This window comes from Peromyscus leucopus, chromosome 8b (assembly GCF_004664715.2).
Source record: "Peromyscus leucopus breed LL Stock chromosome 8b, UCI_PerLeu_2.1, whole genome shotgun sequence".
In the NCBI taxonomy this organism is placed as follows: Eukaryota; Metazoa; Chordata; class Mammalia; order Rodentia; family Cricetidae; genus Peromyscus; species Peromyscus leucopus.
Genome location: NC_051086.1, coordinates 59,477,634 through 59,502,028, shown reverse-complemented (window position 1 = coordinate 59,502,028; position 24,395 = coordinate 59,477,634). Strand labels below are relative to the sequence as shown.

At 46.4% G+C, this 24,395-nt stretch overlaps 1 protein-coding gene across 4 annotated transcripts in view; it reads right to left on the bottom strand.

Moving 5' to 3' along the window:
- Positions 1-867: 867 nt before the first annotated feature.
- Positions 868-24,395, bottom strand: part of Tlcd3a (TLC domain containing 3A) — a 29,861-nt gene continuing 6,333 nt past the window's right edge. The window contains exons 1-5 of one of the 4 annotated variants that reach the window (XM_028866780.2): positions 8,603-8,864; positions 8,221-8,304; positions 5,104-5,305; positions 3,105-3,200; positions 868-2,390 (exon numbers count right to left, since the gene is read on the bottom strand). In XM_028866780.2, the coding sequence (XP_028722613.2) occupies positions 2,121-2,390; positions 3,105-3,200; positions 5,104-5,305; positions 8,221-8,304; positions 8,603-8,724 (774 nt within the window). In that variant the 5' untranslated portion in view covers positions 8,725-8,864 and the 3' untranslated portion in view covers positions 868-2,120. Of the gene's footprint in view, positions 2,391-3,104; positions 3,201-5,103; positions 5,306-6,445; positions 7,608-8,220; positions 8,305-8,602; positions 10,811-24,395 lie in introns of those variants that run through there. The other 3 variants (XM_037200746.1, XM_028866782.2, XM_028866781.2) reach the window with 3 other exon arrangements.

Sequence of the window (24,395 nt, the reverse complement as noted above, 5' to 3'; positions counted from 1 at the left end):
GAGCTACTTAGTAGAAAAAAATAGGAAGTTACATGTTCTTTTCACTGAGGTCTCTTGGAGTCTTCAGCTAGGCTTGCCAACAGTACATCCCTATAATCCCAGCGTTGGGGTGGCTGAAGTAGAAGGATCCTAAGTTCAAGGCTAGCCTGGGCTGCTAGCAAGCATTTTAGTACTTCCATCTTTTTTTCCAAGGTTATCGCCAAAAAGGGCACACGTGGGAAGGGCTCATTTGGCACTGGCTGTGACTTGTGTGCCAGAGAGGCCTGCACCTTTGTTGGAGGATTGAACCATGAAACACTGGTAAGGGGGTAATAACCATCCATTCAGCACAGCCAGGAGGGGCTGTGCTAAGCCAGGGCCTGTGAACAGCTGATACCCTCGAGTGGCATCTTCGTTTTGATGAGTGAATGGCAGAGGTAACAATGCGTGCAGAAGCATAGAAATGAGTGTGAAAGACACTATTACACAACTCTTAAGAACTGGTTAGGGAGGTATCATTTAGGGGGATGAGAGAAAAGGTCCCGTCACCTCCTGCATATCCACACCCTCATTTAAAATGGTTTACTACTTTTCTCCTACCTACAGTAAACTGTTCTGTGGTCAACAGGCAGGCTTCCACTCTCCCAACTCCTAATTGGGATTCACCAGAGGAAGCCAGACCTGAAGTTATATGTGAACACTGAGCTTGAACTCTGGCCACCTTCCGTGAATCCTTTGGTACCTTGAACCAACATGTTGGAGGAAGGTATGAATAAGACCTGCCTGGAAGTCAGTCACATTCCATGGTCAGACTAGGATCCCACACACCAGTCTGTCAAGCTGGGTCCCAGGATGTTTGAGGAAGTCAGTGCCAATGCACTTAGCAAATAAGAAACAGGATTTAGTGCAATTTAATCACCATATGGATGACTTGTGGATACATGGACAGTAAACAAAACACAAAACAGCATTTTTTTTTTAAATGGCACCTATTAAAGACTGAAACTCAAAATTTGAGGCAATCATCCAGTCCTTTAAAAGTCCATGAAGAGTGAATTATAAGGCACTTATAGTGTTTCTGCTGCTACCTGGAAGTGGCGGCAGGCGCTCTCAACCCCAGCCTGTTGTGAGGGAGGGTCAGCGCTCCACCACATCCGACTGCACACGGCTACCACGTTGGTCCACAGGACGTGCTCTGGCCAGCTTGGCTGCCCTCATGTTCTCTAGTCTGTGGCTAAATGGCCGCACATTCAATACAGAAATGGGTCTCTTCAGGAAGCGATGGCCTGCTTGAGACCTCAAAGGTTGGAATGCAGATGGCTGTGTCCATTTTGAATGAAAAGGGCAGTGTCAGAGTGGGATGACCCGGTTGGTCATCCACTGTAGAAGCCATCACTTCACTTTGTCCTGGAGTTCGGGACCAGCTTTCTATGTGGACGCAGAGAAAACTGGGTAAGAGACTATGCTACAAAGAAAATAGTGTCGGTGACTGCTTGCAACAAGCTCACAAGTTTGTGCTACTGGTCTTTATACCAAGCCAGCCTGCAAAGGTGCTGGCCTCTGCTGGCCGCCTGACCTACTCAAGTCTTCAGGTTCTCAGCCCTGCCTCTTTCCCATTATCAGTGAGTCCTGCTGACTGGAAGTCAGTAGGATGAGAATTCATTGATACACAGAGGAGAAGACCAGGGCTGTCTAGTAAACAGTAAAAGACTACACACCCACAATGGTTTTCCTAGTGTTGGAAAACTGACGCTACTTCAGAAACCAAGTGGTCCCTTGCTTTTGGTCCAGTATTATGGATGTTGCCCTGAGTGGGGAGAGCAGTGCGCCTCCTCCCAGAGCTCTTGTCAGAGGCCCAAGGAAGGCTCCTCAGGCTTGCATGAAAACTACTTTGCTGCGGTGGAGGTTTGACAGGATCCAAGTTATCACCGGGGCGGGGGTGGGAGGGAGGTAGGGGAGAAAAGTGCTTTTGCAAAAGGAGCAGGTTAGAAGGGGGAGGTAATGGGGATTCTTACAAAGAAAACCTCAAATCCAGAGGCTTATCAATATCCAGAAGGCAGAAGCTACCCCAGGCACAATTTGGTCCTTGGAATACTGAGTAGAGGAGGCAGCTCGTGTGAGTGCCTGACTCCTGAGATTAATTAACCGTTCTTTTTGGCTTTGGCAGTGTCAAAGAGCCGGGCTGCCTTCTTGCACAGCAGTGAGAACCAGTAGAGCTGGGGAGAGATGAGGATGGCATTGGCCACATTGCAGTGCATAGGAATATTAAACGGCACTCGGAGTATGCTTATTCCTTTGTACTGGCCATAGGACCAGTACATGTAGGGGAAAAGAAGGATCCGGCAGAAGAGGAAGGTGGTCAGCGTGAGGATTCCATTGACCTTGTAAAGAAGGGTATGCTGCTGCTTCAGCTGCAAGGAAAAAGGAAGGAGAAGACAAGGTCACCAAGAGGATGGGTCATCGGGTATGGAACCCAGCCTTACCACAGTCAAGCAGGTTCTTGTACAAATCAAGGCCTACAGCGCTAAATGGCTTGGCACTTAAACAGACAGACACACACACACAAGCAGGTATGCAGGCCCATGCATGTCCCTGTGGAGACCAGAAGATGTTAGTTGTCACCCTCTCACTCTCTGGGGACAGGGTCTCACTGAACCCAGAGCTCACCCTTTCAGCTAGGCTGCACACTCAGCCATGCCTAGCTTTTACAAGAACCAAGCTGGTATCTGCTTCTGGCCCAGTATTATGGATGTTGCCCTGAGTGGGGAGGGGAGGGGGGTAACACTGCTTTGGTGCAGTAAGCTGTCTTGCCCACTGAGCTCTCTCTTCAGCCACCATATACAGCCTCATAAGTTTACCAAAAGTGATGCTGAATTTGACCCAAGCCACCTCTCTTATAGGTGTATAAGAACAAGTGTGTGTGTGTATGTGAGAGAGAGAGAGAGAGACAGACAGACAGACAGACAGACAGAGATCAAAAGTTTCCTCCACCTGGTCCGGATGATGATGTAACCTGTCAAAGAGTCTCTTCTCCTGGTGCTAAGATCTCACCAAACCCCGGTCTCCAGAGGCAGGGTAGGATCTGTCCCCTCCGCCCTCACATCTGCGGTTTCACTCACACATACCTGAATCAGAACTCTGCCCAGCGACACAAACGGAGTACTCAGTTCTGCTGTGAAGATGCAGCCGACAAAGAAGTCTCCAAGTTCTCCGCGGAGCTTCTGCAGAGAGAGAGAAGAAAGGTCACTGAGATGTAGAGCTTCAGAAACCACCAGAAGGAAAATCCTAACAGGCTATAGGGAAAAGATAACCATGAGACCCTGAAGGGAGAAAAATGTTAACAGGCAAGTGGCCATCCAGTTAATATCCTGTTGCTTCCCTGCCAATCATGTGGGGAGGACCCAAAGTCAATGCAGATAGGCCCACTGAGTCCTACAGCAGGCTTCATCTGATTTTAGGGACAATAGGGAGGAACTCTGGTGCTTCTGTGTCAAAAGCACTGGGTCTGTTCAGTCATCGAAGTATGTGCTAGAAGGCAAAGTCCTTACCGAATGAATGGAGTACCTTCTTTTTTTCTTCCTGAAATAGCAGCCTACCTGATGGACCGACCTGCTCGGAAACACTGGACTAAGAAGACGTGGGGCAAAGAGACGGCTCAGCTGGTAAAGGCAACGGCCTGGCAACCTAAGTGGGACCCCATACCACCTACAGCCTGTATGGTAGCAGAACTGACTTCTCCGAGTTGTCCCTTGGCCTCCTTACTTGTACCGTACACACACACACACACACACACACACACACACACACACACACACAGGTACACAAAGGAAATAAGAAAATAGAGTGTGCTGGATGTGGTAGACAGGAAGATGGCTACACATTTGAGAACAGTCTGGTCTACATAGTGAGATCCTGTCTCAAAATAAAATAAAATAAACAAATAGGGCTGGAGAGATGGCTTCGTGGTGAAGAGCACTTGCTGCTCTTCCAGGGATGAATTTGGTTCCCAGCACCATTGTCAGGCAATTCAGAATGACCTGGATCTCCAGCTCCGAGGGATCTGATGCCACTACTGACTTCCACAGGTACCCGCACACCCACTTCAATAAAATAAAGCAGAAATGATGTTGATGTCTATTGGTGGGACAGGCCTATAATTTCAGCTCCAGGAGAAGCTGAGGTCAGTGGACTACAAGGCCAAGGTCAACCTGAGCAACTCAGACTATTTCAAAAAGTCAAAAGAGCTGGGGGCACAGATGAATGAATGGTAGGCTGCTTTCCCATCATGAGCAAGGTGCTAATTTAATTCCTGGTAATGGGGAAAAAAACTAAAAACCAAATCAGGACAGGAAACATAGCTCAGGAGTTAAGGACACTCACTGGCTGCTCTTCCAGAGGACCCAGGTTCAATTCCTATCACCCGTATGGTGGCTCAAATCACCAGTAACTCTGGTTCCAGGGAATCCACCTATAGTTCTGGCCTCTACAGCCTCCAGGTAAGCAAGTTGTGCACAGACATACATGTAGGCAAAAACACCCATACATACACAATAGAAACAATCTTTGAAAAAGTAACAATGTGGCACATGCCTTTAATCCCAGCACTCGGAAGGCAGAGGCAGGCGGATCTCTGTGAGTTCCAGGCCAGCCTGGGTTATAGAGTGAGTTCTAGGACAGGCTCCAAAGCTACACAGAGTCTCAAAAAACCCAAAAGAGAGAGAGAGAGAGAGAGAGAGAGAGAGAGAGAGAGAGAGAGAGAGAGAGAGAGAGAAGAAAGAAGAAAGAAAGAAAGAAGAAAGAAGAAAGAAGAAAGAAGAAAGAAGAAAGAAAGAAAGAAAGAAAGAAAGAAAGAAAGAAAGAAAGAAAGAAAGAAAGAAAGAAAGAAAGAAAGAAAGAAAGAAAGAAAAGAAAGAAAAAGTAACAATGTTGGCTAGAGTCACAGACATTGCAGGTGCTATGGTTTTCCTCCACTGCTTGCATGGAAGACCGAACCCAATGACGTAGTTAGCAGGAGGTGGGCAGAGCACAGAAGGGAACGAAAAGGGCCCTCCCACTCCTAAGGAATGACCAAGGCAGTTCCAGTGGCGGAATGGCTGGTGAGGCTGTTGTCCCGAGAGGCTGTACCTGTGAGACAGGTACGAGGACAAACAGGATGACCGCATGATGCGTGACCATCAGGCGGTTTTCAATCAGGAAGTTCCGGAAGATGGTGGCACGTCGGAGTTTCTGGTCTCTGGTTCGGCACCATTCGCAGAGGTACATGGCATAGCAGTCGTAGATCATGTATGGTATCAAAAACCAGACATATTCTCTGGCGAGCCAGTGCCTGAAAGAAAGCACAGGGACAGACAAAATAGTCATGGACGTCAGTGATGGAGCACCAAGTCGGTCTCTTCACTGGCTCTCTCCAGCTCTGTTCTCAGTCAGCTAGTACTTTGGGCCCTTCCCGGTGAAGAGGGCGAACTGTTAAGGAGGGTATCTCTAAATTACGAAGCAAACGCATGAGGGTCGAGGGTAAAAAGCAGGCATCCATCCTGCCTGGATATACGGGTGGTTTACTGTAACCGTTCGCCGGGTTCCGCCACTTATCTACAGACTTCGAGTTTTTTGATAGAAACTGACTTCGATGGAGATAAACTTCCCAGTGATTCAGCAGCTCCACCAAGGAACTGGTTTGGAAGGTCTTCTAAATCACAAGTCCAACCTTTCCAGTTTAACTCCTCAGTTGCTCAACCCTTGGGAGTTTCAGGGTTTAACTTGCAGATCTACACAGTTTCTCTCGCTTCTGCATGCCCCACCGTAGACAATCTGTAGAGAGCACCCTGGCCATGTTCTTTCCTTATCTATGGTTAACTGGGGGTTCCAGTCATTCATAAAAGTATGGGGCCAGCTAGATGTGGCCTAGTGGGTTAAGACGCTTGCCTGACGACCCCTGAGTTCAATCTCTAGGACCTACGTGATGAAAGGAGAGAGTCATTTCCTGCAAGCTGCCTGACTTCCACAAGTACAACACGGTTCGCGTGCACGCACACACTAAATGCATAAATTTACTTTAAAAAGAAGTGTGCATAGAAATGGGTTTGGACTTTAAGGACCACAGCACAGCAACTAAATACCAAGAGAGGCTGGGGCAGAAGAGGTCCATTTCCTGGCCTGATCTGGGGCATATATGTGTTCCTATAACTTGCCCAGTAGGAGCGAAACAACATTTGCTGAGCCAAAATGATGTTTTCCTACTGTTCCAGCATACACAGGAAGGACAATGTCTGCACTGACCAACATCACACAAAAACTTCATATAAAGAAACATTTAAATTGGAATCTGCCCTCTGCTAGGGAGGATTAGATTTGTTTAGTAAATTTTTTTTTTTTTAATGGTTTTTCAAGACAGGGTTTCTCTGTGTAGCTTTGCGCCTTTCCTGGAACTCACTTGGCAGACCAGGCTGGCCTCGAACTCACAGAGATCCTCCTGCCTCTGCCTCCCGAGTGCTGGGATTAAAGGTGTGCCCCACCATCTCCCGGCCATTCTTTAGTAAATTTTTGAGCAACTGTGTTAGAAGAGGAAACTCAGTATACAGTTCTCAAACTACCTAACCATCAGGTCACCTGAAGTGCTTGTGAACACTCTGTTCCCCAGAGAGTCTAAACCCATGTCTAGGATCCAATCTGTATGTTTCACCTTGTCTCAGGTGACTTCCCAAGGAGCCAGTCCACTGAACTGCCACACCGGGAAGCTAGAGAGGGTGCCATGTGAGGGTGCCAAGCTAGAGAGGGTACTAATTCTGTTCCTGAATTAGCTCCACATTTATCACAGCTCAGCTCAATCAAAAAAGAATGGAATAGAGGGAAATAATAATGGCACATAAATAATAATGTCACTTGTAGGCAAACTGATTAGCCAGCGTTTCTCAGGGCCCAAAGATCTAAGACCTGTTCTAATGCCTGTCAACAGACTCACTGCTTCTCAGAGCCGTTTCAGGTAGAGCGACCACCAAGAGCAGGCATGGCGGCCCACACCTTCAGTCCCGCACCGAGGAAGCAGAGGCAGGCGGATCTCCGTGAGCCGAGGCCAGTCCAAACTAAATGAGACACTGCTTCAGAAAGAAGAAGAGACATAAGAGGAAAAATATGAAATGGTGCCAGCAAGATCAAACTGCAGGAAGATCCCAGGCCACCGTGAGAGAGTCTCTTTCTGGTTCCTCTTCCAGCAGGGAAACAGGCACACTGCAGGGTGGAAAATCGGGAAAGGCCACCCAACTTTCCCTGGACACCTGCCTGTCACCCTTGAGCTTCTCGGAAGAGAAAAGAGTGGTTCAAAGAGCCAAGCGGGAAGACAGATAAATAAATACAAACATCCTGATGTGGTGGCACGTATCTGCTATTCCGCCCTGGGGAGACAGATGGAGGAGGAGGGCTACAAGTTCCAAGCCGGTCAGGTCTACAGATAAAACAAAAGCAACACCACTCCCCAGGTTTAAATAGGATGGCCCCTTCTGGTCTTTATTCGTCTCACTGAAGCGTCACAGACATCCATTTTCTGGCCTGACTTTGGGCACAAACGTGTCCGTTTTCTGAAGGCACCAGAAACCTCTTCATTATCTTGAGCAAAGGAAAAGCAAGCGCGGCATCTGCAGGGAATGGGAGGGTGGACTTCTGCTGTCAATAGGAGTTGGCTACACGCACTGTGCTACTATCTCTGCTAAAGAATGTCCCAAAGGGAGGCCGAGCGGGGGTGACACACGCCTTTAATCCCAGCACTCTTGGGAGGCAGATCCAGGCGGATCTCTGTGAGTTCAAGGCCAGCCTAGGCTACAGAGTGAGTTCGAGGAAAGCCACAAAGCTATACAGAGAAACCCCGTCTCCAAAAACAAAAACAAACAAACCAAAAAAGAATGTCCCGGAGGGAGAACCCAGTGAAAGCATTTCACAGAACCAAAAGCCATACTCCTACTTATAAAGAGGGACGGTGGGACTACACTGTCCTTGAACACAACATTCTTTAGCCACGCCCAGTCTCTTGCTCTCTAACATTTTCCACACTCCCCTCGGTTCTCCTAAGTTAGGATGCAGGAAGCAGTGAGAAGGCACTAATTAGGGGGCACAGGTTTTCCCACCAGGCAGTCACATACATCACAGGACGACAAAGAATAGCGCCTGTGAGCCACTAAAATGTGAAAACGTTGGGGGATGGGGAATCCCTCAACCCGGGTATTTGTACTTCCACCTGGGATGGGACATTACCTGTCTGTGACCACGTCGCTGCAGGAGCAGATGATGATGAGCCCCGCCCAGGTGGCCAGCACTGCTTGCACCGAGGACACCAGCCTGAGGTGGGGCAGAGAAGAGAAACCAAAGAAAGCGTTCTTACTCCATGACTGCGGACAGCACAAAGCCTCACTCTCCAACCTGCTTGTCCCGGGCCGAGGCGCCCTCCGGGGCGGCCATGGCGTCGCGATGCCCCGAGCGGGGGGTAGCAGGCAGGGAGACACACACGCCCTTCCCGATCAGGCCCGCCCCGCACCGAGGGGCGCTTCCCGCCGCCCCCTTTCCGCCTGCAACCCCGCGCAAGGCCCGGAGCGGAGGGCAGCGCCCCGCCAGGGCGGTCGGCCGGGCCCCGCGGTACCTGGTGCCGACCGTCAGGCAGTCGTTGTCCGTCCATCCCGGCCGCGAGCGGCGCAGCGCCCAGGTGCTGAGCGCGAAGAGCCCCGGGAAGAAGAGCGCGCCGCTGGCCAGCGTCAGCAGCATCGGTGCGGGTGCGAGTGCGGCCGCTCGCTGCGCAGCGTGCTCGGGGCTGGCGGCTCGGCGGCGCGGCCCGCTCTCCCTATTTCTAACCTCCTCCCGCTCCGCCCGGCCGCCGCCACTCGGGCCCCGCCGGCACTGGCCGCCAGCCCCCGGCGCTCCCCCGCGTGACCAGCGCGCCGGCCGCGATAGGCGCGGGCAGGAGCTGGGGCGGGGTCTACTCGCGAGGCTGCCGAGTCCCCTGTCTGTCACCGCGGGCGCGTGCAGGGGCCTCCCTGCAGGACGTGCACCCGGGCGGGCGCGATGGGCGCCAGGGAGGATCGGGCGGGTTGTGGCCGCCTGCCCTCCCTCATCCACCGATCCACCGAGCATCCATCGTCGCTTCCAAAGGGAGTTTAAATGGCCTTCCTGCCCATCAGGGAGTGGCTTCTTCGGAATCGCCAAGAAGGCTTGAAAGCCTGTGTTCCTCCTTTCCTGCTGTGGTACTTGTAGACCTCTTGGCTTTGGGTCCAAATACTACCTGAGTCTTGGTAACTGTGTATCTGTGCTGAGGATGACAGCTGTGTCCTTATTTAACAGTTCTCGGCCTAGATGATTCCACTTTAGCTTAGCACCTTGAAACTCGCGGGACAGTCCAATCGTTTCAGTATCGCCGAAAGGACTCTCATAGGAGAGAAACTGCTTTGGTTTGTAGCTTCTAACTTAAATGTGTGAATGTGGGAAGAGAAGGTGGGTGTTAGGATTCAATTAATGCACAGGACAATCGAAAGGTACTACAGGTCTCTTCAAATCACCATCATGAAAAATGCTCTCCAAAATCTCATTAGAGAGGTTTGACAGAACAACTGAGCCCAGCCTCTCTGAGCTGGGCCACGATTTCCTCAGTGGTGGAACAAGGAGGAAGCTGAATACAAGCCCTTCAAGGCTTTTCCAACTCTTAATTCTTATGATACTGGGACCTCTATAAAATAAATAGCAGATGGTTTCTGATAGATGCCAATAAATTAACATTCAGCTAATGGTGTAGAAATATAGCGAACATAGCTTTTGCTTGTTTTCAATTTGTATATAATTGATTATTGAGTCAGATTTTCTCAACTTTAAAAAGACAATTTCTCTTTTTATTATTATTTTTACTATTACTGGGCTGTAATCATTTGGGAGAGGACAACTCTTCATATCTCCCTACATGTTGCTAATGGGAATTTAGTTGACATTAAGGTAACAAAACTCAAAGAGAATCAGGGCTTTCATTCCCTTAGGGCAGGCTGCATCTCTGCTTCCCCAGTTCACAGCTAACATAAATGGTAGATGAAAAGGACTCCTCAGTTTGGTACCAGGGTGCCTCACAAATAAGACTCTCATGTGAACAAAGTACATCTATCTGTAAACTTTCCATTCTCTCCAGGAAACATCTTTCCGCATCCCCCTTTTTAGTCACTATCCATGCCTCCTGGTCACCTCCAGCTCCCCCAGTGACGAGTGGTTCTAAATCCTCCGTGCCTTGGCTTGGAGAGATTAGCAACATGTAACAAGTATGCTAGCAATGTCCAGTGGTCAGGACGGTCCTCCACACAGGAGGCTCTTCACTAAACTCGTAAGACGCCTTCACGGAGTGAATACACAGCAACAGATGTTTTGTATATGGAAACAGGAGAAAAATCAGTTTCCAACATCGTGCCCGAGGAAGTCACCAAAATGTTTAGATCGATTCACTGTAAAGCCAGCAAACATTAATTTGAACTTGGCTTTCCAGTAATCAAAGCCTTGTGGGAAAATGATAAAGCTGAACCAAAAGTACCAAGCCCTAAGGGAAGGGGAGGAAGGAGTACCAAACTATAAAGAAAGAAAGAATTTTAAGACGCTGCTCATCCTTCCAATGCTCCCCGCACGTTGTGTCTCTAACCCCGAGTCTGGCCCTTGTCAGGCACGTGCTCACCCACCGGGCTATCCTCCCAGCCCAGTTCACGTCTTGTCAAACATTTCCTCCTCCACAAAGGTTCCTGTGTTCTTCCAGGTATGTTTATAAATTCACTTTATTTTTTACAATTTATTTATTTTTATGTACATTGGTGTTTTGCTTGCATGTAGGTCTATGTGAGGGCGTTGGATCCCCTGGAACAGACAGTTGTGAGCTGCCATTAGGGTGCTGGGAATTGAACCTGGGTCCTCTGGAAGAGCAGCTAGTGCTCTTAACCATTGAGCCATCTCTCCAGCCCCCATAAATTCATTTTCTAATGGACGTTGTTTTTTTTTCTTAGATATGATCTCTCTAAAATGTAGCCCTGGCTAGCCTGGAATTTGCTACGTAGACCAGGCTGGGCTCAAACTCAGAGATCCGCCTGCCGCTGCCTCCCCAGAGCTGTCTTTGTATTTTATATCCCGAATTAAGCATGGCACCTCTCAAGGGTTCAGTAAATGGTATTTTTAAACTGTATGTTGAGAACTATACTGTATGCTAGGCACCACATCAAACACTTTGCATGCATTAATTAAATCCTCAAACCTGTTACTGTTCACAGTTACAGCAGAGCTGGGTTGAGTTCAGTACTGTCTACCTTCAAGGTCAACATGGTGCTTAATGACTATATTGCTTGCAGACTTGATAATGGAGAGTAATACTCTTCCTCAATATGGTTTCAGAGTAATAACTACATAACTACCGTTCCTCATTGTTTACTTGCAAGTTTAAGTGTGGGATATGGAGTTTCTGGGCTCAAGTGCTACTTTTTTTTTCCTTTTTTTTTTTTTTTTTTGGAGCTGAGGATTGAACCCAGGGCCTAACCACTGAGCTAAATCCCCAACCCCTCAAATGCTACTTTTAAGATGTGCATATGTGTAGTGTGTGTGTCCACACCGGCATGCAGCCAGAGGCCTGCCCTATGGCTTTCTGCGTATTTCTTCGAGACAGGACCTCTCGTTGAACCTGGAGTGAGGCTGGCTGCCAGCAATCCCAGTAATCCTCCTGCTTCACCTCCAACAGCCCTGGGGTTAGAGGCGTCCATAGCCACACCCGCCTTTCTGTGTGGGGGCTGGGGATTCAAACTCAGGTCATCATGCTTGCACGGCACACACTCAGCCACTGAGCTTTGCCCCCAGCCCAAATATTACCATCGACACTAAAGGCAAACATATCATTAATGACTTTTTATACGCAAAGGGACCCCAGTGTGGATGGGAAGCTGACTTGCTGTTCTGTGAAATGAAAGGACTCCAGTTAAAACCTGGACCTTCTGATTTGACTTCTAGGGTTATTTCAACAGCTTCACACCACCGTGGTGGGATTGCCGAAGTTTACAATTTGCTGCTTGTATGGGTTTCCAGAGTGGAGTCTGGGTCAGATTCGATGGTACACACTTGTAATCCTAGCACTTGAGAGGCTGAGGCAGAAGGATTGCAGTAAGTTCAAGGCCAGCTTGAGATACACAGCGGGTGAGCTGGGGCCATATAATAAGACTTTCAAAAAAAGCAAGGCTGAAACTCGGATGCTCGATGCTAAGTTAAGGCTCCTTTACCAGACTCAAAGTCTCACTGGGGCTGGGGAGACAGCTTGGTAAAGTGTAAAGCACCTGTTGCATAAGTATAAGACCTGAATCCTATCCTCAGAGCCCCTGACAGACATCAACTAGGCATGGTAGTGAGCTGGAAGCCCCAGCTCTGGAGGGGCGGTCAAGCAGATCCCTGGGACTTGCAGGACAATCAGAGAGGCCTGGGCCAATGAGAGAACCTGTCTTAAAAACAGAAGCTGAGGCCGGGGAGTGGTGGCACATGCCTTTTTTTTTTTTTTTTTTTTTTTGGTTTTTCGAGACAGGGTTTCTCTGTGTAGCTTTGCGCCTTTCCTGGAACTCATTTGGTAGCCCAGGCTGGCCTCGAACTCACAGAGATCCGCCTGGCTCTGCCTCCCGAGTGCTGGATTAAAGGTGTGCGCCCACCGCCCGCAGGCACATGCCTTTAATCCCAGCACTTGGGAGGCAGAGCAAAGTGGATCTCTGAGTTAGAGGCCAGTCGGATCTACAGAGAGATCCAGGACAGGCACTAAAACTACACGGAGAAACCATGTCTCGAAAAAAACAAAAACAAAAACAAAATAAAACAAAAACCCACAAGCTGAAAATCTGCTTTAGGAATGACATTTGAGATTGTCTTCTGGCCTACACACACACACACACACACACACACACACACACACACACACACACACACACCACTCTTTGAACAGGAAATTCGTAAAGATCTACTTTAGTCAAGCATCTACCTCTGAGGTATGTGGTCTTCCTTTTTGGTTCTATCCCATTCCACTAGGCTGCTTGGACATCATTAGCAGACAGGATATAGAGACTCTTCCCATGTCTGCTTCCCAGACATAAACTGAATCGTCTGTTTCCTTGTGAAATACTTGCCAATTCCCGGGTGACTGCCATATATGTGCTGTTTGGGCAACTCCCCTTCATCAAAGAGATCAGCTTCCTGTCCAGGAAAATGCTCCTACAAGGAAACAATTTAAATTCACACACAAACATCTTTATTTTGAACTCCAGAATGAGAACTTGGAGGTCTCATCCATCCATATGCTTTTTGTTGTTGTTTTGCTTTGTAGCCCTGACTGTCCTGTAACTCATCTGTAGACCAGGCTTGCCTCGAACTCACAGAGATCCTCCTGTCTCTGCCTCTCGAGTGCTGGGATTAAAGGCATGCGCCACCACCACTTTCATATAACCTTTAAAAATGCTAATAGAGAACATGGAATCTTAAAGTCAGTTATTTTGTTTGGGGCCACATTCTTTGTCACTTGGGGATTGATGAAGCAGAGACAGAGTAGGAAGGAGGACCAGAAAATGAACTGATGGGAGGAGGCCAGGAGATAAAGATACAGGAAGATGATCAAGAGAAACCAAGCTGGGCTGGAGAGATGGCGCAGTGGTCAAGAGCACTGGCTGCTCTTGCAGGGGATCCGAGTTCAGCTCACAACCACCTGTAACTCCAGCTGCAGCCCTTTGGGCCTCCGAGGGCACCTACACACACACACACACACACACACACACACACACACACACACACACACACAAAATTAAAAATAAAATGAACATATTTTTTATAGAGAGACAAAAATAGAGTTTTAGGGAATAAACCAAGATCTACCCAAGTCAAGGGCAAGCAGACAGATAAAGATCCAGAGAGTGACAATTACAAGAGCTAAGCAAGGGGAAAGGATGAAAGACACCAAGATGCAATTCGGCACAAAAAGGAAGAGGGTGATGGCCTTCTGTGGACCATTGTTTTCTCTAGGTGAACACCCACAAAAGCCACATGGCAGAAATAAGGAGGTGGCTTGCCATTGGTGCTGAGGGTGTGGCTAGGAAGAAATCAATCACCCTCCTCTTGGTTTCTCCTGCACCTTGCACTCAATAAACAGCAGATCGGTACAGCCCAGCACTGATGTGTGCCTACTGTTTGCGCAGGTGGTAGTGGCTATCCGGGAATTCAGACAGCACTGAGGCTGAGTTCAGAGACCCGAATCCTATCCTGGCTTTGGAACTGACTCATAAACTGTGTGACGTGGAGAAAGCAACTTCAGCTCCACTATAACATGGTGGTGGTTGGGGGGGGGGTTCTACCTGCCTTACAGGGTGGCTTGGACAATCAAGTGAGTTATGAATCAAAACTTCATGTTATGTGCCAGGCACAACAAAGGATCATTGTTCCTGGCTGCCCGAAGCACAGTTCTCTGCTGCTAGACGTCTCAGGAAATATTCTGCTTTGAGTGTGGAATACCATGACAGCGCTTGTGTGGAAGGCATGGTACCCAGTGCAGTATGGGGGAGAGGTGGGGCCTTTGGCTCTGACCTCATCCAGGGATTAGTCCATTGATGGACTCAGGTTTAATAGGTGTGCTGGGTGTGGTGGGGACTTCAGGAAGCAGGGCTTAGATATAAGGTCACCATAAGGGTATATTTTATTTGAACTCTCTCTCTCTCTCTCTGCACCCCCTCCATAAATGAGCAGCTTTGTTTTGCTGTGTGCTCCCTGCCTCTCCACAAGCCCCACGGAGCACAGTGGTGCCAAATGCCCATGAATGGAAACTGTGAGCCAACACGGATCCTCCTTTAGGATTTGCCTGGACCTTTTTCAGGTTTTGTCTTTTAACAGTGACAGAAAGGTGACTAACATAATAAGCACCTGTTAGATTAAAAATGCCTTTGACTAGCCTTAACTAGCCTAAACCAGTTCCAGACTTCAGCTTTCCTGGGTTCTATCCTGGCCTATTTGCAAGAGCAAACTGTGAGTCCTCTAGGAAGCACGGTCACACCCCAAGTACATGGTTTCTGCAAACAGTGGCCACAGCCACAGCCACATACCAAAGGGCAGTCTTTGCTTTTGTGCACTGTGATACTGATCCTGTCAATAAAACCGTAACTTACGCAAAGAGCTGATTATAAAGTGCTTGCCTTTGTGTATTATTTCTTATTTTTGAAGACTTTCACATACACATTTCTTTTATAAAAAGTGAAACCTTTGGATTGTCTGTAGGTCACAGAGACCTAAAAGCAAGCACTTCTAAGTTCATGTTTTAAAACTATTCAAGGACACTGAGCTATTAGGAAAATCACCTTGGAATGAGGAGAGCCAGAAAATCCCTGTGCACAAATTCAGCTGCCTTCCTGAATTAGAAATAAGACTGGCAAGAGTTGCTCACAGGTAACTCCACAACAGGGCTATTGTTTGCTTAAGTCAGATGGCTTTTTGTATTGTTTTCTGATTATAAAGTGGATTATATTAAAAAATAAAACATGCCCATTACAGATAATAATAATCACAAATAATAATGCCATACTTTGGTAGCATTCTCTGCAGTTATCTTCTTCATTTTATTTATTTTATGTTTTGAGACAAAATCTCACTATGTAGCCCTGGCTGGCCTGGAGCTCTCAATGTGGACCAGGCTGGCCCCAAACTCATAGAGATCCACCTGCCTCTGCCTCCTGAGTGCTGGGATTAAAATCAAGGGATAGGATGAAAGGAATGTGCTACCATGCTCAGCCAATGCTTGCATTTGGAACATATTTGATTGAAATAATGCATTAGAATACTACTACTTACTTAACGTGCTTCCAATGTTATTTAAAATTTCACAAACTTCATTTTTAATAAATCGTAAGAATTTGAAATTTTAATCACTATAGCTTATTTTTCAAAGACAAGAGACTGCTTCCATTTTTCTTTTTGTTGTTTGTTGTTGTTTTTGAGGTAAGGCCTCACTATGTTTCCCTGGCTGTCCTGGAACTTGCTATGTAGATTAGGCTAACCTCAAACTCTCCGAGACCTATCTGCCTTTGCTTCTTGAGTGTTGTCTGTTTTCTTTCTTTTTGTTTGTTTGTTTGTTTTGTGTGTGTTTTGTTGTATATTTTACTTTTTAAAAAAGTATTTCATTATATATGGGGGTAGACGTTATCAGTCTGGCAGTGTCTTTTTTTTGAAACAGGGATCTCTCTTTGGGACTCAGGGCTTGCTCTTAGGCTAGGCTAGCTGGCCAGTGAGTCCCGGGTATCTGCCTACCTTCACCTCTTCAGAGATGAGATCACACAAGTGTGTACCAGATGCCTAGCTTTTTCCTTTCTTTTTTTGTTTTGTTTTCCCAAAGTTTCACTGTGTAGCCCTGGCTGTCCTGAACTTGCTCTGTAGACCAGGCTGACCTCAAACTCACAGAGATCCACCTGCTTCTGCCTCCTGAGAGCTGGGATTAAAGGCGTGCGCCATCACCATCTTGCTGGCGGGTGTTTTTTTTTTTAAGTGTGAGTTTGGGTTGGGGATTTAGCTCAGTGGTAGAGCACTTGCCTAGCAAGCGCAAGGCCCTGGGTTTGATCCTCACCTCAGGGAAAAAAAAAAAAAAAATGTGAGTTCTGGAGCTCAAACTCAGGTCCTTGTGTCCACACAGCAAACACATTATCAGTTAAGGTATCTCTCCAGCTCTATTTGTTTCACTGTGTAGTCAAGCTGGCCCCAAGCTCTTAATTCTCCTGGTTTAGCTTGCTGAGCGCCGGGATTAAAGGCAACACCACACTGAGCTGACTGGCTTCCACATTTATTCTCAGATCAACAGAATCAAGGCTTCTTCCCTGGTAACTTTAATCTTAAAAGTATTCAGAGTCCTATCCTTACTAGCATCCAGCAACTGAGTGAGCATCACAGAGTCTACAGAAACCCAAGCTTCTTTTTAAGTACCTAACTTGTTCTTCATACAGAAGGAACTCCACTAATCTGTAGGTTTAAGTGGTATATTCATTTCAGCACTTGCTATTGAATGAAGAAACAAATGAAGAAAAAGCCACTCTTGGTAAGGTGAAGTCTATAGCTTTTACCATACACAGCTAATGCCAACCATAAAAGTCATATTTCAGTAAGACTGAAGGTAATGGCTGGAGACTAAAAACAAGGCCGAGAAAGCTGATTAGTTATAAATACTTAAACATCTTATTTGGGAGGCACCGTCATAGAGAACACCCGGAGCGTTGGCAGCAAGCTCACCATGGGGGATGATGTGGCCATGCTGCTGGGCCTCAGAGGGTGTTAATGATCAGTCCACAGACTGAACTGTGGGTCGTGAGCCAGGCTGAAATACCTCTACCCCGCTGGCAGAAAAATCCCCACGTTGCCAGGAAACATGAAGGAACTGTCTGGCAGAGGCCTTAGAAAAATCTGGAAAGTTTTAAGTAGTATTAGTGCAGGGTGAAGGCCAGGGAGCATGCACTAATCAAGATGCTGCTGCCCCACCCCCACCCCGCCCCCATGATGTTCTGCATTCTGAGGTGCTACCTTTGCCTTTTTGGTACTTCATGCTTTCCTGTATTTATCATTACCGCCTGTGTCATGTGTGAGCACAGACACATGCTCACGTGGGGGTCAGAGGGCAACTCTCAAGAGTCTGTTCTCTCCTTTCACTGTGGGTTCCCGGGAGGGAGCTCAGGTAGTTAGGCTTGTGAATACTTTACCCACTGGGACATCTCAGCAGTCCTTGTATGTGCTCGTCTGTGTTGGCTGTCAAGTGCACTGCTCATGCCATCTGCTGCTGTTTAATGGCCTCTGTTAGCACTTTTATAGCTATGATAAAACTATAATTCCTACTCTAACAGCACATGCAGAAACTCTCAGAAGAGCATCAACATTATAAAGGCAGAGAAATATGTATTGAGATCACTGTTTTCTACTAACATTAGTTTAGTGAGAAAAATGAAAAATCAGTTGAAACAGAATAAAATAAGGTAGCTAGATATAAGATCAATATACAAATATAAATGACTTTTTTATATGAGCAATGAATATCAATTAGAAAATATAATGGGAGGCTGGAGAGATGGCTCAGAGGTGAAGAGCACTGGCGGCTTTTGCAGAGGTCCTGAGTTCAATTCCCAGCAACCACATGGTGGCTCACAACCATCTATAATAAGATCTGGTGCCCCTTCTGACCTGCAGGCAGACAGAACACTATACACATAATAAATAAATAAAATACAATGGAAAAGAGGATTATTTAAAACTTTGTTAGCTGGGCTTAGTGGTACATGCCTTTAATCTCAGCACTCAAGAGGCAGAGACAAGCAGATTTTTGTGAGTTCAAGACCAGTCTGGTCTACATATATTGAGTTCCAGGACAGCCAGGGCAACATAGAGATACTTTGTTTCAAAAATCAAACAAAAAATGGAATAAAACCACCTAGGTGTGACAGCACACACTCATAATTCCAGCACTTGGGAAGTAGACGCAGGAGGATCAGTATTTTCTTGCAGGGGGTGGGAGTTATAATCTAATTATAATAATATATATATATATATAATCTCCCTCTCCTTTCTTCCCTCCAAACCCTTCTTATATCCCTTCCCACTCTCCTTCAAGTTCATGGCCTCCTTTTCCCCTTGGAGGATCAACATCCTAAGGTCATCACTGGTTACATGTTGAGTTGAAGACTAGCCTGAGATACCTCGTATACTGACTCAACCCGCCCCCCCCATGTATACATATGCTATACATATATGTATATAATGGCTAGTTTTAGGCCTAACAAAATATGCACGATTTATATGAAAGCAACTATATAGCTTTACCAAACACATGAATGCCTGAGCAAATTGAGAGCGTGGCCCTATGAAGAAAGATTCAATATTATAAACGTTGATTTTCCCTAAATTGATGTATAAACTCAATGTGATCTCAATCAAAACCCAACTTTTGCAAATTAGAGATAATTTTTTTTTTATTTATTATGTATACAGTGTTCTGCTTGCATGTATGCCTCCACACCAGAAGGGGGCACCAGACCTCATTACAGATGGTTGTGAGCCACCATGTGGTTGCTGGGAATTGAACTCAGGACCTCTGCAAGAGCAGTCAGTACTCTTAACCTCTGAGCCATCTCTCCAGCCCCTAGAGATAATTTTTTATTACAGCCAAGAAATACTTGAATTGAGTAAAAGGGCATGGAGGAAAGAAAAGGAGTTTTGCTAGAATATATCAAAACATTCCACAATCAATCATAATTGAAACAGTGAGGAAGAAGGAAAGACATCAGGGGAATAAGACGGTCTTGAATTACTGCTTTTTTTTTTTTTTTTTTTTTTTTTTTTTTTTTTTGAGACAGGGTTCTGTGTATCCCAGGCTGACTCCAACTCACTATGTAGCTGAGGATGATCTTGAACTTGCCATCCTCCTGCCTCTGCCTCCAAGATCACAGCCTGCCCCATCAGACTTCAGGACAGCACTCTACCAACTGAATTACATCTCCAGGCCTTTTTTTGAGACAGGATTGCAAGTGGCCCAGGTTGGCCTTGAACTCACTGTGTAGCCAAGGATGACTTTGAACTCCTGATCTTCCTGCCTCTACCTCCTGAATGTTGGGATTACAGGAATGCTATACTACATCCAGATTATGTATTATATCCAGAGTGCTGAGGACCAGACCCAGGCTCTTGTACAATACGTGCAAGCCAATGTTCTACTGACTGAGCTACAATCCCAGGCCAAAATTTATTTGTGGCAAGTATGTTAGAACTAGCAGGAAAACTATAGAAATCATTAACTTCCCATCTGGAAAACTTCTAATTCTAAAGTTAGAAGTTGAAATTTGTTTTAGATATAGTTCCACTCTGTAGCCCAGGCTGGCTATCCTCCTGCCTCGGCCTCTCAGGTGCTGGAATTATGGTATGAGCCACCATACACATTTTTGTGTATCAGGGATTGAACGTGGACCTTGTGCACACTAAGCAAATGAGTTATAGCCTGAGCCCTAGAAGCTGAATAGTCCATTATAACCCATGTCCCCCCAGAGCCTCCAAATATGAACTCACTGGTAACTAAGCTAAGGACTAAGAAGAGGCCATACTATATTAAAGTGGAACCTACCCCGAGAAATCACTAGCCCGAGATCTCCTTAGAACAGTCAGGACTCTCACAGACAGCGGAGACAGGAATGGGAAAGCGGAGCGGGACGGGAATGCTGAACCTGTAGGCAGCAGAGGCCCAGGGCTGCCGCTGGCCACCAGAGGCTGGGGAGGAAGGCGTGGAAAGACTTCTCCCTCCGAGTCTCCAAGACGGAGCCAACCCTCCAACACGCTGTTTCAAGGCTCTGGTTCTGGAGCTGTGAGAAAATGTCTGTTGTCATCAGCTCCCCAGCTATGGCAATGCATTATAGCAGCTGTAGGAAGCAAATGTAACGCTGCCACACACTAGGCAAGAAGTGAGGTTCAGGTGTAGTAAATATTAAACACACCAAAGGCCGTTGAAGAAATGTCAAAAATTATTTTTATAATTGATAAAATTTCCCAAGAAAGATATAAAACCCAGATGTGACATAGAGCAGGACGAACAGATCTGTATACATCTAAAAATCAAACAGGCCAGGGAGATGGCTCAGCTGTTTAACATGTTTGCCACCAAGCCTGGCAACCTGAATTCCATCTCCAGGACCACATGGTGGAGGGAGAACTGACCCCCACACTGATTCCTCTACACACACACACACACACACACACACACACACACACACACACACACCACTATCTTTCAAAATTTTACAAATTATAAAGACTGGAAATAGAAGAAATACAAACAGGCTGATACAAACTTTGTAATACTTAAATAACTGATACTATCTGGTATGCCAAGGATTAAATGATACAGGCTTCTTTTATAGTGCTAATGTAAGATAAATATGTATTAAAAGGGTATTTGTGCCAGGCAATACTTATAATCCCAGCAGCACTTGGGAGGCTGAGGTAGGAGGATCACAAATTTGAGGCCATCCTGGGAGTACACAGTAAGACCTTGTCTCACAACAAAAAAGAATATTGCTATAGTAGCAAAAATATTTTAAAACACTAAATAACTAGTAACACAGTGATTAAATATTTTGCAGTATGTTCTAACTATGGAATACTGTATATTAACTGTGGATATTAAAAAGAGAACTGTGGATAGGGTGCACCTCTGTGGTACAATGCTTGTGTAGCACACATGAGACTCTGAATTCCATCTTCTCCATTAGACAGACAGACAGACAGAGAAGACTCTCCACAATCCACTAAGGAGGAAAAGATGGATGAGAACAAACTGCTGAACAGTAAACGTAGTGTAATATAATTTGTGATCATATCAGTTCATAGCGGTTCAAGGGCGCCGGGCATGTGCTGTGGTGTATATTCAGACAGGGCTCACCGGGAAGAATGTCTAACTGCAGACACCGCTGGCTGCTCTGCAGAAGGCTGCACAGGGCTGGATCTGAGTGTGCACATGTGATGGTGGAATGAAGGAGGACTTCTGCATCTTCTTCCACGTCACAGGACTTTTCCAGTCACCGTGACTTGCGGCTTATTACGTAAGTAGGAGGGGGAAACATAATGAGCACCCAAAAGTGATGGAGGTAATTGCTAAAAAGGAGGATACTGGAAAATACTGTTCAGTGTCATGTACATGTGTTTTGAAATCTAGTTAAAGAAAACAGACTTAGTGCTTCCAGAATAGACACATGCACATCACGTGCTTTCGCCAGTCATGGGGAGTCTCGTCATTTTCTGAAGTGTGAAGACACCGCATAAGTGCCTATGAAGCAATAATGCTGATTTTTCCAAGAAGACTGTAATAGGATATTGAAGTCCAAGGAGGAAAAGTGCTCAGACAGGCACATAGCCAACCTTGGTGTCAGGCCTCATTTTATTACCCTGTCTCGTCTCCAGCACTATACAGACTAAGGAGTAATATACATGGAAACATTCAGCCGTGCACTAAATACTCTCTGCACCCACTCTATTGTATTGCTCCCAAGCCATTTGCTACTGAATAGCATAGTGTGCTATCGTATCTGCCCACTAGCTGCTAAACTCTAAACACAACACGTTAAGTGTGCGAGGCAAGGCAAAGGCGGTGAGAACAAAGAAAAACTCAGAAAAAACAAAGTGGAGATTTTATAGGTTGTTGAGAATGTGTGACTGTCACAAAGGAGCAAAGTCCATGTTTTCTGATATCAAGGACTTAGACACTAAGTGAGATGGATGTGAGGATGGCCTTTCTTTTTTTTTCTTTTTGAGAAGGTGTCTCATGTAGCCCAGGCTGGCCTCAAATCCACTGTGTAGCTGAGGATGACCTAGAACTTCTGATCTTCCTGCCTCTACTCAGATTACAGGCCTGCACCAACATGCTTGGCTTTTTGGGGTCCTGGGGATTGACCATGACTCAAGGAATGTACCAGAATCAAGCAGGCACTGGGCTGGAGACCTAGCTCCGCTGGTGGTGTTTCCCTAGCTATACACAACGATCTGGATTCCATCTCCGGCATTCTGTAAAACCAGATGTGGACGTGCACACCTGTACTTCCAGCACTTGGGAGGAGGTAAAGGTAGGAAGATCAGAGATCCAAGGTCACCCTTAACTCCATGATGGGTGTGAGGCCAGCCCCGAGTATGGGAGACACTGTGTTTTATTTTTCTGTTTGTTGTTGTTTATTTGTTTGTTTTAAAGAATCTAACAGGTAGAAAAAGAGCCAAAGAAACAGAAAAGAAGGTCTGAAATAGCCATAGTACTGGTAAGGAATTTAAGGACTGGTTGGTTTGTTTGGTATTGAGGATAGAACCTGGGGCCTCATGCATTCTAGGCAGGTGCTCTTCCACTAAGCTACCTCTCCAGCTAGGCCTGTAAGTGGTTTTTGTAGAAGAAATTACTGGTAGCTATACTGCAATGATTGCACTAATTAACATCAATTTTATGAAGCAAGTGTTTTTATACTTATCAGTATACAACTTGTGAAAATGGGGCGGTCATTGAGCAAGTGATGTGAATATGGAAAGTGATCCCAGTGTAGCCAATGGGAAGGCTACGTTTGAAACATCTGGGAGCTTGCATATTGGCATGGCTGAGTGCCTCTGCTGTGACCGTGGGAATGGGAGCTGCTGAAGCTAACTGGAGATTATGATCTGCTTTGCAAGAATGGGCATGCACAGTGAACCACAGTACCAATCAAAACAAAACTGGTGTCTAGGATATAGGGAACATTTAGAGCCATCCAAATGTCAATCAAAACAAATGCCAAGATGTTACAGTAGCTTCAAGAATGAGAGACAGAAAAAGAACTAGTTATCATGACGAGCCATGTACTAAAACAGCTAATAAAGAATCACCAAGAGATTGGCTGGGTGTGATGGGTGAGGCATGATGGCTCATACCTTTAATTCCAGCACTCAGGAGGCAGAGGCTGGCAGATCTCTGTGAGTTAAAGGCCAGCTTGGTCTACGTAGTGAGTTCCAGGACAGCCAGGGATACATAGTGAGACCCTGCCTAAAAAAAAAAAAAAGGAGGAGGAGGAGGAAGAGGAAGAGGAGGAGGAGCAGCAGCAGCAGCAGCAGCAGCAAGAGAAGGGGCTGGAGAGATGGCTTAGAGGTTAAGAGCACTGGCTACTCTTCCTGAATACCCTGGGTCCAATACCCAGCACCTATATGGTGGTTCACAAAGGTCTGTAACTCCAATTCCAGGGGATCTGATGTCCCCTTTTGGCCTGTTTAGCTACTGTACGTATATACATACATGTAGGCAAAACATCTACACACATAAAAATATAACAATTTTCTTAAAGCACCAAATGAGAATAAGATTTGGCATAAGAACTAAACTACAATATATTCTTTTTTGGGGGGGGGTTGGGTTTTGGTTTTTCAAAACATGATTTCTCTGTGTACCCTGGCTATTCTGGAACTTGCTTTATAGACCAGACTAGCTACAATTCAGAACTCTGCCTGCCTCTTTCTCCTGAATGCTGGAATTTAAGGTGTGGGCCACTACCCTGGCTCAATATATTTTTCTATTTCTCGATGGTTGCAGAACACTGGGTGTGGTGGCACAAGCCTGTTCCTCAGGATGGAAGCGGAAGTATTGTGGATTTGTGCCAGCCTGGGCTACATGTCAATTGCAGGCCAGGCTAAACAATATGGTGAGACCCTGCCTCAAACAACACAAACCCAAGTGGTACCAGTGCCTCCTTCTAACACTGGTATATAGCCCAAGGCTACACACGCCTCCACCCCATTTCCGAAGTGGTCCTTAGGGCTCTTACGCACCGCCACGTTTGATTCAGTTATTGTGGGTGGCAGCCTTCACAGAGATCCACCTGCCTCTTCCTCCTGCATCCTGGGATTAAAAGCAT